Genomic DNA, 14,108 nt, shown 5'->3' with positions numbered 1-14,108 from the left:
TTGATGAGGAGGACTGTTTAAATACCAATTCTAACTGAAGCAGGAAATGTATTGGTGGATTCATGGATCAAACCTGTTGTGAATTTTGCTGTTAATCACCTTGTTAGAGAACAGCAACTTGTGCAAAAAGTACTGAAACACTGAACAGTTGGACATGCGCATTCAAAAGTTTAGAGAAGGTCACATCAAGTTCACCTGGAAAGGTTAGAATTCAATTTAGGTTCATCCTGAAATTTCACCTGAAAGCTGAATATCCCTAACTTTTTGTGAGTAGCGTAGTTTTTATTTGTAAGGTACTGCTTATAACATTGGTTGGAGAGCCATGTACAGAAATAAACATGAATCCTTTATTCATTTCTTCTTAACGAGGTGGGACAACCATGTGAGTTCTTGCCCTTCCTCAGACTGCAGACAGGCCTTTCACAGCTCCAGCACCTTTTCAGAATCCCTGTCCTGCTGTGAAAGAATAAGCAAACACAACTTTGAGCCAGACAGGAAGGATTGTTGCATTAACCTCACAGCTGTGTCCTGGCTGCAGCTGTTTACTTTAAACTTTGTTGAGTCTGGAATAAAGACTTGTGGATGTCTTGATTTTTACCATTTAGTATTTTGAGTGGGCATGATGAAATTGTGTTCATTGGAGGTGGAAATGCTTCCTTTATGGCCCTTAAACCGGACTGCAGTATTATCATTTCAAGATAAGGTATTCTTGAATGTAAACTCCAATAAACAGCTGTTTAATGCATACTGAAAACCCCTGTATTTTTCGTGTATGTCATATGAGCAATTTACCCAATCACAAGCTCGGTGAATGTGCCAGGATCCAATCATAAAAGGAGCTGGCCACCTGTGGGCGGTACTTAGGCTGCAGAAACGCCCTCTTCGCAACGGTTCGTGTTGCACCTGCACCTCTGTGTCAAGGGTGAATTAAGACCCACACAGAAATAACCATGCATAGACCGGAAAAATTGTGTTTTTGTTTCCAAATTACACTTGAAGTCACTTTTATTGAGGTGTGAGTTAAATAGACAATAAAATCAAAATTCCTGACATAACTAAGTTAGACATTATATGCCTTGCCTTTGATATCATCTTAAAAATCGTCAGTCTTTGTCGGGTTAGCACATTTTATTTTGAAAGTACTACCGGAAGTGTGACATCTCGCCGTGTTTAGCTTGACACTGGTCCAGTCAAACTGGAGGCAGGTTGATTATCGAGAATCACCGGCTACGATAGACAATGATGAGACGGTGAGGTGCTGCAGATGAAAGTGTAATTCGCGAGTATCCTGCCAGATTTATAAAGATTTAAAGACTTCTTGTGCAAAAATGACGACGACCACGACATATCAGGGGATGGAGCCCGGTTCTAAAAGCAGTTCCAGGTAAAAGGCGTCGCTCAGTAACCCGCTAGCCACCATGAAGCCAACAAGTCCAGCATCCTCTGGCGTTAACCTCAACGCTGTCTAGCTGAACGAAAAATTTGAGACATCTTTGTTATGACCCCTCCACGGGAATTGCTACTAAATAATGGTTGAAGCGAAGCGTGGTATGGCGATGGGAGGATAAAGCTCGGCACCACACCTTCCACACCGTTTTGTCTGGTGGGACGGACCAGTCTCATTTTTAACGTTAGCTAGCATGCTAGCACACATGCACCCTCCCTTTTGTAGCGGGTTAGCTAGCAAGTGCAGGCGAGGCGGCTCCACATCAAGCGATGGTATTAAACGCAGGCCCTTTGGCGTTACAATGGCGTGCCTACATATCTCCCCGGTGCTTTTTACTATTCGTTTTCCGACAGCGACAGATTTAATGGTCTGTCAGTGCAGTTGGGTGGGGCCCCCGTGGTTTTCAGACCAGTTATCGAGATGATGATCAGTGAGGTACAATAAGACGTCCTCTGCTCTGCCCAGCATATGGCCTCATTGAGGCGAGGGCCATGTTACAGCAGGCTGCACCTGACAATAACCCGAGCTACATGTGTGTTTTTCATCAAAAGAAAGGGATCCACGTCTGCTGATATTCTAGTGATGTTAAAACTGCACTAAGACACAATTAGAAATCACAGTGTTTAAATGAGTGATTGAGTCTATCGTGGCGCGACAGAAACACTAATGCAAAATGTGCCAATACATTACACCAATTTATTTACCACAGTGTGGAAGCACTGTCTCGTGTTGCCTATACTATGTAAGAATGAAAATAATCAGGATGATTATATAACTGTAATACAGAAGAGCACCCTAAAGGATATACACTTAGTTGCCAGTTTATTAGGCACACTTAGTTGAAAACAGTCTAGTCCAATACAACAGACCTGCAATGAATCCTAAACTCATGAGGTCAGTAGTTTGCGGAGCTGTTGCATTATAAAGAGAAGTGTTCTTAATGTTTAGTCCATCCGTGTCCATACGGGTTTGACAACATCTGTTATAATAACATATTTGTTATTACAGTGAATACCCATCATAACGTAAACTTACCAACACAGCTGTAACAACAGTTGCCTGCGCACGTTATCGGGAATGCTTTTGTAATTCTGCAGCAATTTAAGTGTGATATCATTTATTTATGTGTGTTATTTCAGTGTGAAACATTAATGACATGTCTAATGTGGCCCTTTTATCTCAGCTTGGACCGACCGGTCTTTCCTTGTTATTGAATCTGTCTGTCCAGACAGTGCAAAGACACCCTACAACCGCTTTATGGAAACAGATCTGTCTCATAAAGTTTGAATCATCAAGCATTTCATCCAAAGGGTATAAGATTGTAAAATGGCCCAGAATAACATTGAATGATGACCTTTATTGTGTGGAGAAATTTAGTAATTTAGTGTGGATTAACAGCAATTTCTCATTGATTCATTCTGTACATCCCTAGTTTGAACCACAGCTTTTAGGTGCTTTGATTGATTTGATGTGATTTGATTTTAGGATGGAGAGAAGACGGACCAGAGAAGATCAGCCAGTTTACCCAGCTTTCAGTAACAGTTTTGACCATCTTTTACTTTCCAGGGTTTTGCGCCCTCCTGGTGGTGGCTCCAACATTTCTCTTGGTGCAGATGAGGAGAAGCCTCCTGTCCGGAAAAACAAGATGGCCTCCAGTGTTTTCGCTGAACCAGAGGACCCTTATGCTAATCGAAGGAACAACCCACCAGGTACAATCTACGTCCATTACATTTGTTTTTTAGTATAAACTTTATCACTCAATTTCTCATGTCCATCGTAGATGCAGGGTTTTTCTTTTGCTGATCCTCTACCTCCCAAGGCTGCTGAAAACCACAGACAGCTGAATACATAAGAATAATATTTGCTGTCTCCAGTGGGGCTCCTTGACATAACAGAATGGGTTTAGGTGCCCAAATGACGAATTGATTTCTTCTTCAGGCTGTCATAATATATTCAATCACTGGTTCTATTCTACTTATCAGGATCTTCTCAAGCCTGCAGAGATCTGAAAAATTCATGGAGAAGTGGGCTGCCTCAAGTCCTGGTTAGATCACAGGACGTATTATACAATTTAAATGCTTACTGTTTGCTGGGTTTTCCGCTGCCTCTCTAAATGTTGGATGATACACAACAAAATATAACTAAAAAAGGAACTGAAACATGATAGGAAATAAAAGTAATACTAGGTATGTATTTTTCAAGAAGGGTTAGTTCCAGTTTTCTAAAACCATTTCTCTTTTGAACTTTCTCAGATTCATAGCTACGTTTGATAGCCTTTCCCTACAGATAGTTTACAGGACTACAGGACACAAGGAAAGTTTATAACCCATGTCGCTTTCATTGTACTGGCCAATTTAGAGCTGGTCTCAGACTTTGCTGAGTGATAACATGGATTAGCAATTCCTTTCTGTCTATTTCCTGGGACAAAGGGCATGTTTTTTTCATTTGGACATGAAACATAGGCTATATACACTTATTATTTTAGATGCAATAAAACGTTAAATATAAACAACAAAGTGAACAAATTTCATGGCAACCTTTGCCGTTCATTTGAACACCTCTGCTAGTAAGTGATTGAAATACCTCTATTCATGTTCCTCGTCTAATAGGGGATAATGTCATTTAGATATTAGTTTGTGTTTTTGCCTGGTACGGTGGAGCCATCTTTGTCTGTGACTCCACAACTTGAAACAGGCCAGTTTTAACTTTGACAGGACCACCTCCAGCGGTGGCCTTGGAAGGGACTCCCTCATATAGAATGAACTTAGCAAGTATGTAAGAGTTAGTTAAGATTACCAGCTCCACATTTGTCACAAAAGCAGCTGGCACCATTTAAACTCTGGATTGCTGCCGTAAACCTTCAAGGTTCAAGGCAACATCAACACACCATATTTATCTAGTGGTTGGGGAAATTAGCTTAGCTTAGCTACACTGTAATGCACTGTACTGACTGCAGTACATTACAGTGCAATGGATGTGTAAATAAGGGCACAATACATGTGCTGAAGAAATGGGAACAGTGTTAACAGCTGTTAATAGGTTTTGCTATGTGTTTAGTGAAATGTCCAAAAGTCCAGAGATTTGGTGTAACTGAAAACTCCACAGCAGGTGTTATGTTCTAAGTACTCTTGGCAGATTTTATATCTTTTCTGGAGAAAATTGCAGTCTAAATGAATTGACTAAAACAAAAGCAAAGTTTGCTTTTCTAAAAAAAATTTTCATTCGGTCGTCTTAGCCACAAACACAATAACACCTACCGAGGATATTTGAAGAAGTTCTACTTGCATGATAATGATGGTTTCACACGTTTTCTCTGATATTTCCTCCTTCTCCTTTCATATCTCACATTCACTAATAGAGATGAGCCTTCAGTCCTAACGGTACTTGAATTTTGATTTAATGGAATGTAAGAGTGTCTGTCTTCTTTGACTAGTATCAACTTTTTTTAATTTCTCTGCAAGCTTTTCTTTCTTTTTTGATCTCACTGCAAATGCCGAAGCTCTGCTGTCACAGAGAGGCATAATGATTGGCTGACTTGGTCCAGCTTTAGAATTACATCATGATTAGGAATTAATTAATCTAGATATTTTGTATTTCATAGTCAGAATTTTAAACTAAGCATCATGTTCAATTTACCTTATTAGATGCTAAAATGTGATTATACTGCAGCATATAAATGTAGCTGGCCATGCATCCGGTCGCTAACCATTGGGGAATTTTCTGTACATGATGTGAGAAGTCAGTCATGTGTGGACTGTCTGAAAAAAGGGCATCATGATCTCTCTTGGCCACAAACCTTTTTTACAATGTCAACATTCAAAGAAACTTCTCAAATCACTCCACATCTTTGCTGCTCATTTTTACACTCACTATGTTCAAAACACTCACTTTTTCACACAAATGGGGCTTGTAGCTACTCTCCAAACTACACCAACCACAACTGGAAGCTGAATGTAGTGAAATAAAATGTAGTGGAGTATAATTCAGAAATCTATTATTATACCTATTATTTTTAGAACAGTATTTAAGTAAATGTTCTTTTTTACTTTGTACCCCAAAGCTTCTCTTCCATTCACTTCACTGTTGACAACTACAACAAAGTTCTTCCACACCAAAAATGTTATTGGCAGGTGTATAGGATCAGAAACCTGCTCACATGTGTACATATCATCCAAAACACTAATTCAGTGTACAAGGATGAAACAAGTAGGTACATATCATATAGTAGATATATTAGATTGGCGCAAATACCTACAATGGAAACTAGGGGTGTGCATTTCAAGCAAAAATACTATTCGGTAGTCGCTGTGAACTAGCAAAAGTTTAAGCATTAGGCATTTTAATATATTATGTATAGTCCCATTGTCATGCCAATTGATAGCATTTCTGAGACTATGATCAGAAGTGAAAACAAAAGTAAAGTAAAACAGCCTATTGTTCAAGGAAAAAGGCCTACACAGCAGACCATGACTGCATACTTTGAATTCACTGTGAACAGCAGAGATGTTATAAGATTGACATTTAGTGGTGAAGTAAAATGTCCAAAATCTGAAATTTGGCTCGCTTACAATGAAAAATCTGGCATAATGTGGGTCATAACGTCAGCCTGGGCCATGTGTCAGGGTCATTCCTCTCGTGGGACCTTAATTTCTTCCTGTTGACCTCCAAGTCTTTGTTTTACTATTCAGACAAAAGATCTTCAGTAGTGTTTGAACAATCTTGGGAAATTCCGCAAACTCTGCACGCTCAGATGCTCGGGAATCAGATTTAATAGTTGCTCTTCCTGTTAAGTATAAAGTTTGTAGCCAGTTATAACAACTGTATTTCCTTTGATCATGTGATGACCAGAAACGTAACTGGGTTGATGGAAATTAAGCTTAAATGTTTACGTGCATTTTTTTGCACACTGTAACTGTCAGTTACATATGTACTTACATATGTACAGTTAATATATTTGCACTAGATCAGTTAAAAGATTTGTTTTTACAGCCACACAGCGTTTGCATGTACGAATGTGCCTACAGTAGGCTGTCAAATTTAGGAATATATATAAGCTGAGCATTAAGAAAATATAGCAGACATCACAAATTTTCTTTTATGACGTCCCTGCGTGGTTTGTATATCGTTGCTCTTTGTTTTGTATAATATCTGTAACGAAAGAAGCATGGGTGCTCTATGTGCAAGATGGTAAAGACGGGATTTGCAGCTCTCTGTTTCTCTTTCGGCACAGTTTTCTAAAAACTTTCCCTCAGAGCAAGTTTCAGTCTGTAATTCTTGGATACTGTTATTTAATGATATTTGAGATGCGGCTTCAACTGCCACTGGTGGGGCTTTCTAACAATCCCTGTTAGGTGTGCCAGCATTGTCAATGAATGGCAATGTTGCTCAACACCATGATTACCATGACATTTAGTCCAGGTGTGCACGGTGCCCACAACATGGATCCTAATGACTTTGGTGATGTCATACATATACACATTTCTAAGTTATGATTGGGAAGAGAAATTGCTGTGCTGTAGTGATCTGACATATTGTGTGTCACACTTAACTTAAATGGAAGGAGACTGTTGACAATCGTTCACCTGATTGACTTCACACTTGGCAGATGTATTGCTGAGGACCCCAGGAAGTGCAGTGTTGAGTGTGAACTCTTGAGATCTCCAGGACATGTGTATTAGTATTGTGTTACTATCACCAGAAATACTCACTGTAGTGTTTGGAGGGGGCAACCATATTAACTGTGACACCACCAAACGGCATGCTGGGTACAGCTCACTCTCCATCACTATACTATAATACAGGGGTGCCCACACTTTTTCGGCTCGCGAGCTACTTTTAAAATGACCAGGTCAAAGTGATCTACCTACATTAAAAATGTTAAACATATATTCATTTCTATATATACTGAGTATACTTTATATATACAATATATGTTGGCATACGCTGCATAACTGCAGCTAATGTAACCCTTGGTATTACACATAAAAATTGACAGCAGTAATGCACATAGGTGACAAACAGTGATGTAACCATCAATATTGCACACAAGTGACGAGTAATTGGAACATTCAGTACATTTATGGTCACTACCTTACTCTGATGACCTGCACTGAATGGAGTCAAATATCCCTTCCTATCCCTTCTTTAGTAGATATAGATTGGAAGGCTAACCAGTTCACTTCGAGAGTTCACTGGAGTTTCCTGGTAACTAGCGCGTTTGACTGCGTGCATGTCCCTGCCCGCGACCCGTAGCAGAGAAGAGATCACAGACTGGCCGCCCTGTACGTCAATCAAGTCACAAACGCGACTTCTTTTTAATGTCACGCGATCTACCCGCACCACCTCCGCGATCGACCGGTAGATCATGATCGACGTATAGGGCACCCCTGCTATAATACATTCAAGAACGGATGAAGAAAGAGGGACCGGAGATGTTACATTGGAGTAAACTCAAGCATCTGTGATGCAATTTTTAAGACAGAACGTTTTTGTTCCCAAAACCTGGTCCCAACTAGCCAGCTGTTGGCAAACACTAGGTATGAAAAGGTCAGGTGTAAAAGGTTAAAAAGTTTATCTGGATGAGCAGTTCTTGAAAAAGCTGCAAGCAGCAGTACCAGAGGCCAAGCACAGGCCATGGATTGGATTTTGTCTTTCACGTCCTGTTTGAAGGCCTGTCTGTCATCAGCCATTATGTGTCCTTGTCCTTCCAGGTGGGAAGCCCACAGGCGTGCTGTGTGGTGAGCCGTCAGCCCCCCTGAGAAGAGGAGGGAATCATTCCTGCAACAACTCCGCAGACGCCCCTGCCACAGTAAGATCATGCCTCAGATCATGAGTTGTGGTTGGAAGAAATGAAGTGAAACATGAGAGCAGACAAACATAATATGGAAGCAACAAATGTCCAAATTGTTATAAGTATCTCTATTCTCTGTTCCTCTTGATTTCTTACAAAGGTTGTTTGTGTATGAATTACATAGGAATGACCAAATGACATTTAACCCTTTGAGGGTCTTCAGCACTTTCTAGTGTGTTATGATTTTTATTTTTAGCATATTTTATCAGTTTTTCATGCATATTGCTTATAATTTTGCAAGATGGTGAATTATTCAGAGTTCTCAATTTTTTTCATGTATTTTTTGTGTATTTTAGACCATAAAATGATGCGCATCATGACAAAAACATGGCAATTTAAGGGTTAATTTTTTAAAAAACTAATTAAAATTTGATATGTATGATTAGGGCTGATGCTGGTCTAAAAAACTATTTTAAAAAAATTTAAAAAAAAGAAAGATTTTTAACATTTTTATGGCTTGTTTTTATGCATACACATTTATGTGTGTAAGGATCTTTAACGTGATTATTTCTGAGGACCTTCAAGGGGTTAAGTAAAAAATTTTGTTCGGGATGAATGAAGTTGATCTTATCTTAAGTAGTACGTACTTAGATTTCATTAATCAGTACATGTACTTTTTTCCTGCTAGGCTGATGATGCAGCACAAGAGTATCTGATGTTGTTTCCTTTTTTAATCTGTGTAGGTTCATGAAATGCTTACCACTTCTTCTCTGCGTGTTGCTTCTTTTTACAGGATGGAGAAAATTCTGTACGTGATAATGGTAAGCACCAATTTTTTTCTGATCACATCACCCAGTTTTACAGTACTTGAATATCCTATTGCATCTCCATGGAGCCTACCTGTTGGCAGATTTCCGTAGTCTTAGTTTTAGGATAATGGGTACAACACTGGCAACACAAAGACAACACAAGGATTAGATGGGGGGAACTCCCCCTAAATCAGTGATCCAGCAAAGAAACAGCAAAGAACAGATTTGTGATGTGTCATTAGAAATAACACCTACATAACATCACTTCTATACAAATGTGCATATGCACATACAGTATGTGTACCTGTATACACCGTACATGCATGAATACATACAGGCATATACATGCATACCCACATCTTCTTCACTTCAAAAATGTGTCCAAAAATCTTTATCACTATCCCTTCCAAAAGGTTTAGTTATTTTGCAGTCTGGAATAACAACGGTTGCTGGTAGATATTATCAGCTGTAGGTAGCTAACTAACTTAGCTAGTGTTGTCTCCGACTGACTGTTAAGATTTCTAGCTGACCTATTTGACATCGAGAATCTTGTAAAAAGGGTCTTAAATCCATACTTTATAGCTGATGCCATACATGATGATGTTGTGTGGAAAACCTGCATGTCCCAGGCACAAACTCATCATCCTCACCTGTTGATGTAAAAGACAGAAATGAAGAAACAGCACGGTTCTTGTATTGCAGTGGAGAGAGGCAGTCCAAGTATTAAAAGTATGATAGAGGAAAATGTAAGATCAGACTGTTATTCATAACCCTGGTTCACTTTTCACATTACAAGACAAAAGGCTTTTAAGATGTCGACACTCTAATTATTGTCATCTAGGGTAAAGGTCAATTCACAATCAACTATTTTTTTGGCAGCAGTGATACCAATGTGGCTTTAACAATGAGGAGAAACAGATAAATGGCCAGAAACATTTTTGTTAGGTCAAAGATTAAATGGCTAAGGCTGCTGGAAGCCAAAAAGATGTCGACACTCCTACATCCTATGAATATTCAGCATGTATGAGCTCCCTTAGGGCACAGTGTGTGCAGTTATGAAAATTGTATATATAATAACAAAAGTGAAGCAACTGTTATCTTGTTAAAAGTCTCCAAATGAAGTGCCTCCCTCCCTGTGTACAGGAAACAGTGCTGCTGAGCCTGAAGCAGTTCCAGAGCCACAGGAGGAGGCCCCTCCAGCTGAGGAACCCGCTGCAGGAGTACCGTCCGGCCGCAGGAATCCCCCCGGGGGCAAGTCCAGCCTCATCTTGGGTTGAATCCCAGCCAACTGCCCCCCAATAACATCCATTCATCTCTGAACTCATCTTTTTTTTTTCCCGAACAAGCCCATTTGTCTGTGCCGCAGGAATCCCATCTGATGTCCAACAGACACCAGTGTCCTCCACATCCCCAAGTGCATTGTTTTGATACCTCTTTTTGGAAAACTGTTTTTGTACTGTTTTTATTGTTTATTTGTTTTGACAGAAGCACTTTATGTATTTCTAATTACATGTTTCGAAGTCTGCCTTTGCCCCCGTAATTCGTTAGACCTGCCAGAAAGGGCACAAGGTTCACATCTCTCTTATCAACCGACGGCAAATCTCCCCTAACTCGACTGCAACGGCACACGCTGTAGGTGTTTATACGAGCAGTTTGTAGAACACAAGCACTGTGTTCAGTTTTGACCCATCTTGCATGCACGTCTGGTCTGTAACGTATGAATGTGAGAAGAAACATAACTGTGAAGATTTTTTTTTTAATTTAACCTGTTTGTTAGTTGATTCTTTTGTGGAATAATTGTATTGCTGTTGCATGAAGTTGAAATCTTTCTACTGATTATCATTATTATACACATAGGAGCCAAATAAGAGCCACAAAACGACTGTCATTGTGATCTGAAGGATGCAAACATTTGTCTTCAGATGATTACTGTAGGTCCCATGTCAGGTAACAGAATTGGAATAAGCCTTTTTTATATTGTAGTCAGAAACCTTAGATTATTGTAACCCCAGTGCCGGTATTGAGTGCCCTGTGTTTTTATAGGTAAACCTTCCACTAAAATGAAGTGTGCCTGTTTGTGTGTTAGGCTACAACATCAAACAAGGTTGGGTTTCCCCAGTTGCATCGTATCAGTATCTCCAAGACCTGTTTTGTTTCCATTGTGAGGCAGTGGAATGTGGTCGGTCCAGACATTTTAGTGTTTCTGGTAAACCCATCCTGGATTTGACAAGTGACCTTATGACAGCTCAGCCTTTTTTTTCCCCCTCTGTGTTTTACCCCCTTTCACATCCGTTAATGATCCTGCTCACTGGAAATATACAACAGTCTTTTTTGTACATTTCATGTCACATTATTTAAACCAAAACTCAAGCTCCCTCCTGCTTCTGTCTTGTTGAGTCATAGGTGTGACTGCCGCATCCGCCAGCTGTCATTCAACATGACCTACATTTCAGGTAGATGAAATGTAATTCCTGTGGTGTCGATTTTTCACGTGTTATGATGCAAGATGTGTCCGTTTGCATCCTATACCAATTTCCTGTTGCTGGATGTAAGTCACTGCAGAAATTTGAATTCAAGAAATGGCACAAATGGAAATGGAACATTAAAAATCAATTTTGACCATGGTCTGCATTTGCTGTGTGTGTTACCTGACCTAAGGTGATTATAATGTAGAGGTTATGGTTATTCTTCTGCTTCTGCTTTAGAGGGCAACACAGCCTGACAACAAAGAGGACATTTTATACTACAAAACTAGACTAAGGAGTTTATCCAGTCTCTGGTCTCTGATCACTTCAGATTAAGTTTTTTTTGCACACAAGGAATGTGGATTTTATCCCAAATTACTTGGCATTGAAAGTGTTTTAGGAAAGGGTTTTGAATTGTCCAGCATGAACAGAAGAAGTGATTAAAGCAAACAGAACCCGTTTTAATGTTAACGCCCGACTGTCGTTTAAAGACGGCTTAAAAAGTGTTTGAGAAAAAGAAGCTCTTGTTATACAGAGGGTTTGTTCTTCTTTATTTTTATTAAGTATCATCAAATAACAAATTGGCATTATCATTGTTAAACACAATAATAATTCCAAGCAGCATACATAAACAAGGAGAAAAGAAAAAAAAAAAAATACAAAAGTGAATAAAGTAACTTTAAAGGGATTTTAGTTCAAATACAATTCAGGGACTCTTCCAGTTTTTCTAATGATTTTCATGTCTTTTTTTTTAAATGCTACAAACCTTGGAGCAATTGAAAAAAAAAAAAAACATACATTGTATATAAAAGTTTTCTATTTATAAAATTTTACACTAGAATTCATGCTCTTGTTCTGCAGAGGCCTAACTAAAGCATTCCTACAGTGTAACTATGCTCCAAAACAAAACACCCTGATAATGATAAGCACTTGTTTGACATTTGCCAACACTTTGGTTTTACTTGTGTCGGTGCCATGTATAGCGTGCAGCTCGGTTATTTAGCCTACTACACTCATATGGAAAGTGAAAGTAAGTTTGGAGGAACCGGTTGAACAGGACTCATTGTACACGACAACACGACACAGTCTCAGCTCAACATCGCGAACGATCCACCGAGAGACATCGCGGGATCCTGCAGAGGAGCGTGTGAGTCCGCCTTTACGTTAATATCACATTATCTACGCCGAAGAGAAGCGTTTAACCGAAACGTGTTCGTAGTTTAGTTATTCACTTTAAGTCCGCCTGTGTGTATGTTGTGTTTTATCTTTAGGTCACTGCAATGATCTGATCACAGAGCTGTGTGTGTTGTTTCGGTTTTACGGGGATAATGGTGCAGTGCAGCTTTCAAACTGGTCCTTCGTGTCCTCAGTCTAACTTCAAGTTCCTCTTGTTTATTCAATATGGCGTTTAATTTACTTCTTCCCGTGGCTGTTGGGACTCTTTACTTCCTTAATGGAAGCCACGACGTTATTCAGTGTTGACAGCGTTGACCGACTAATGGAAAAAAAAAACCTTAAAGAAAAATAAATAAATAAAAGGTTGGATTAAGATGTTTTTAAGTGTTTACATACAGCAGCACAGTGGCAATAAGACCTGCTGTGATTTGTCAAAGGTCTGGCTTCAAGCACGAAGAGGTTGAGCTGAGCCCAGACTTTTTTGGACACTAAAAAACATTTTCTCAAGAGGAAGGAGGCACAGAATTTGGCTTTATCAACTAGTTTGTAGTTAGTGGTGAATGATTCAGTCCACATCTGGTGGCAGTTTGGCCTACAACAGGGATTTTTGCCTCCAAGTGATGATCAGCGTGGGCTGTCTTCTGCCAAATGATCATGTTCTCAGCAGCAAAATACACAAGATACTGTAAATACAAGACACTGTGTTTAAATTGAACAAACTAAGGGACTGTAATTAAAAATGTTGGGTGTGTCCCCTTAGGCTAGACGTATAACCGCTGTGAATGTCATACTCCATCTCTCCCCTCACAATAGTGTTAATAATCTTAAAATGTTTGTTGTTTTGTGTCTAAAAAAAAAAATCCAATATAAGCCAGTAATATAATGCCAGTATTGCAGGTGCTTTAGTATCGGTTGTCAACTTTCCCCTACAATGCAGCTCCGTGAGAGCTTCTTGCAGACAATTTGGTTTCAACAGCTGTTGTGGAAGAGGGACAGCAAGGACGTTTACACACTGCTGTCCAGACAGGAAGCCAGGCCACATTATCCATGAACAGAAATGGGGGGAATTGAGGTTGCTAAATCCCAGTGATTTTAAAATAATATAACTGGAGTTAAAACAACAGCCATCATGCACTGTGGCTCTCATGCATGACCGTATATATATCCAGAACTTCTGGGTTGGATTGGCCCGCGGGCTCGGTTGTTGGTTAAGCAGGGTGTGCTGTATACTGCATATGCGTGTGTTGCAGTCAGGGGAGAGATTCATGGATTTAATTCAAGCGTTGTAGTGTGGGCAGTGCAGATGTTTCTCCATGAGATTCAGAAAGGCACGCGGCTGTTTTGGGAATGCGCTTGTGTAACAAAAGATACTTGTAATTTTTAAATTGATTTCTATCACCTTGTGTCTGATTGACTAGACT

General features: G+C 39.6%; 2 protein-coding genes across 2 annotated transcripts in view; both read left to right on the top strand.

Annotated features, from left to right (window-relative positions):
• Positions 1-1,169: 1,169 nt before the first annotated feature.
• Positions 1,170-11,670, top strand: jpt1a (Jupiter microtubule associated homolog 1a). The gene is made up of 5 exons (XM_070827733.1): positions 1,170-1,384; positions 3,014-3,156; positions 8,158-8,255; positions 9,031-9,058; positions 10,190-11,670. The coding sequence occupies exons 1-5, from the start codon at positions 1,329-1,331 to the stop codon at positions 10,321-10,323; spliced, it is 459 nt and encodes a 152-aa protein (XP_070683834.1). The 5' UTR covers positions 1,170-1,328; the 3' UTR covers positions 10,324-11,670.
• A 940-nt stretch (positions 11,671-12,610) lies between these two features.
• Positions 12,611-14,108, top strand: part of LOC139222959 (V-set domain-containing T-cell activation inhibitor 1) — a 34,959-nt gene continuing 33,461 nt past the window's right edge. The window contains exon 1 of the mRNA XM_070854877.1: positions 12,611-12,658. The gene's annotated coding sequence lies outside the window, so the exon portion shown is untranslated. The remainder of the gene's footprint in view (positions 12,659-14,108) is intronic.

This window comes from Pempheris klunzingeri, chromosome 3, assembly GCF_042242105.1.
Source record: "Pempheris klunzingeri isolate RE-2024b chromosome 3, fPemKlu1.hap1, whole genome shotgun sequence".
In the NCBI taxonomy this organism is placed as follows: domain Eukaryota; kingdom Metazoa; phylum Chordata; class Actinopteri; order Acropomatiformes; family Pempheridae; genus Pempheris; species Pempheris klunzingeri.
The sequence above is the reverse complement of the archived record's forward strand: the minus strand, read 5'-3'. Positions and strand labels throughout refer to the sequence as shown.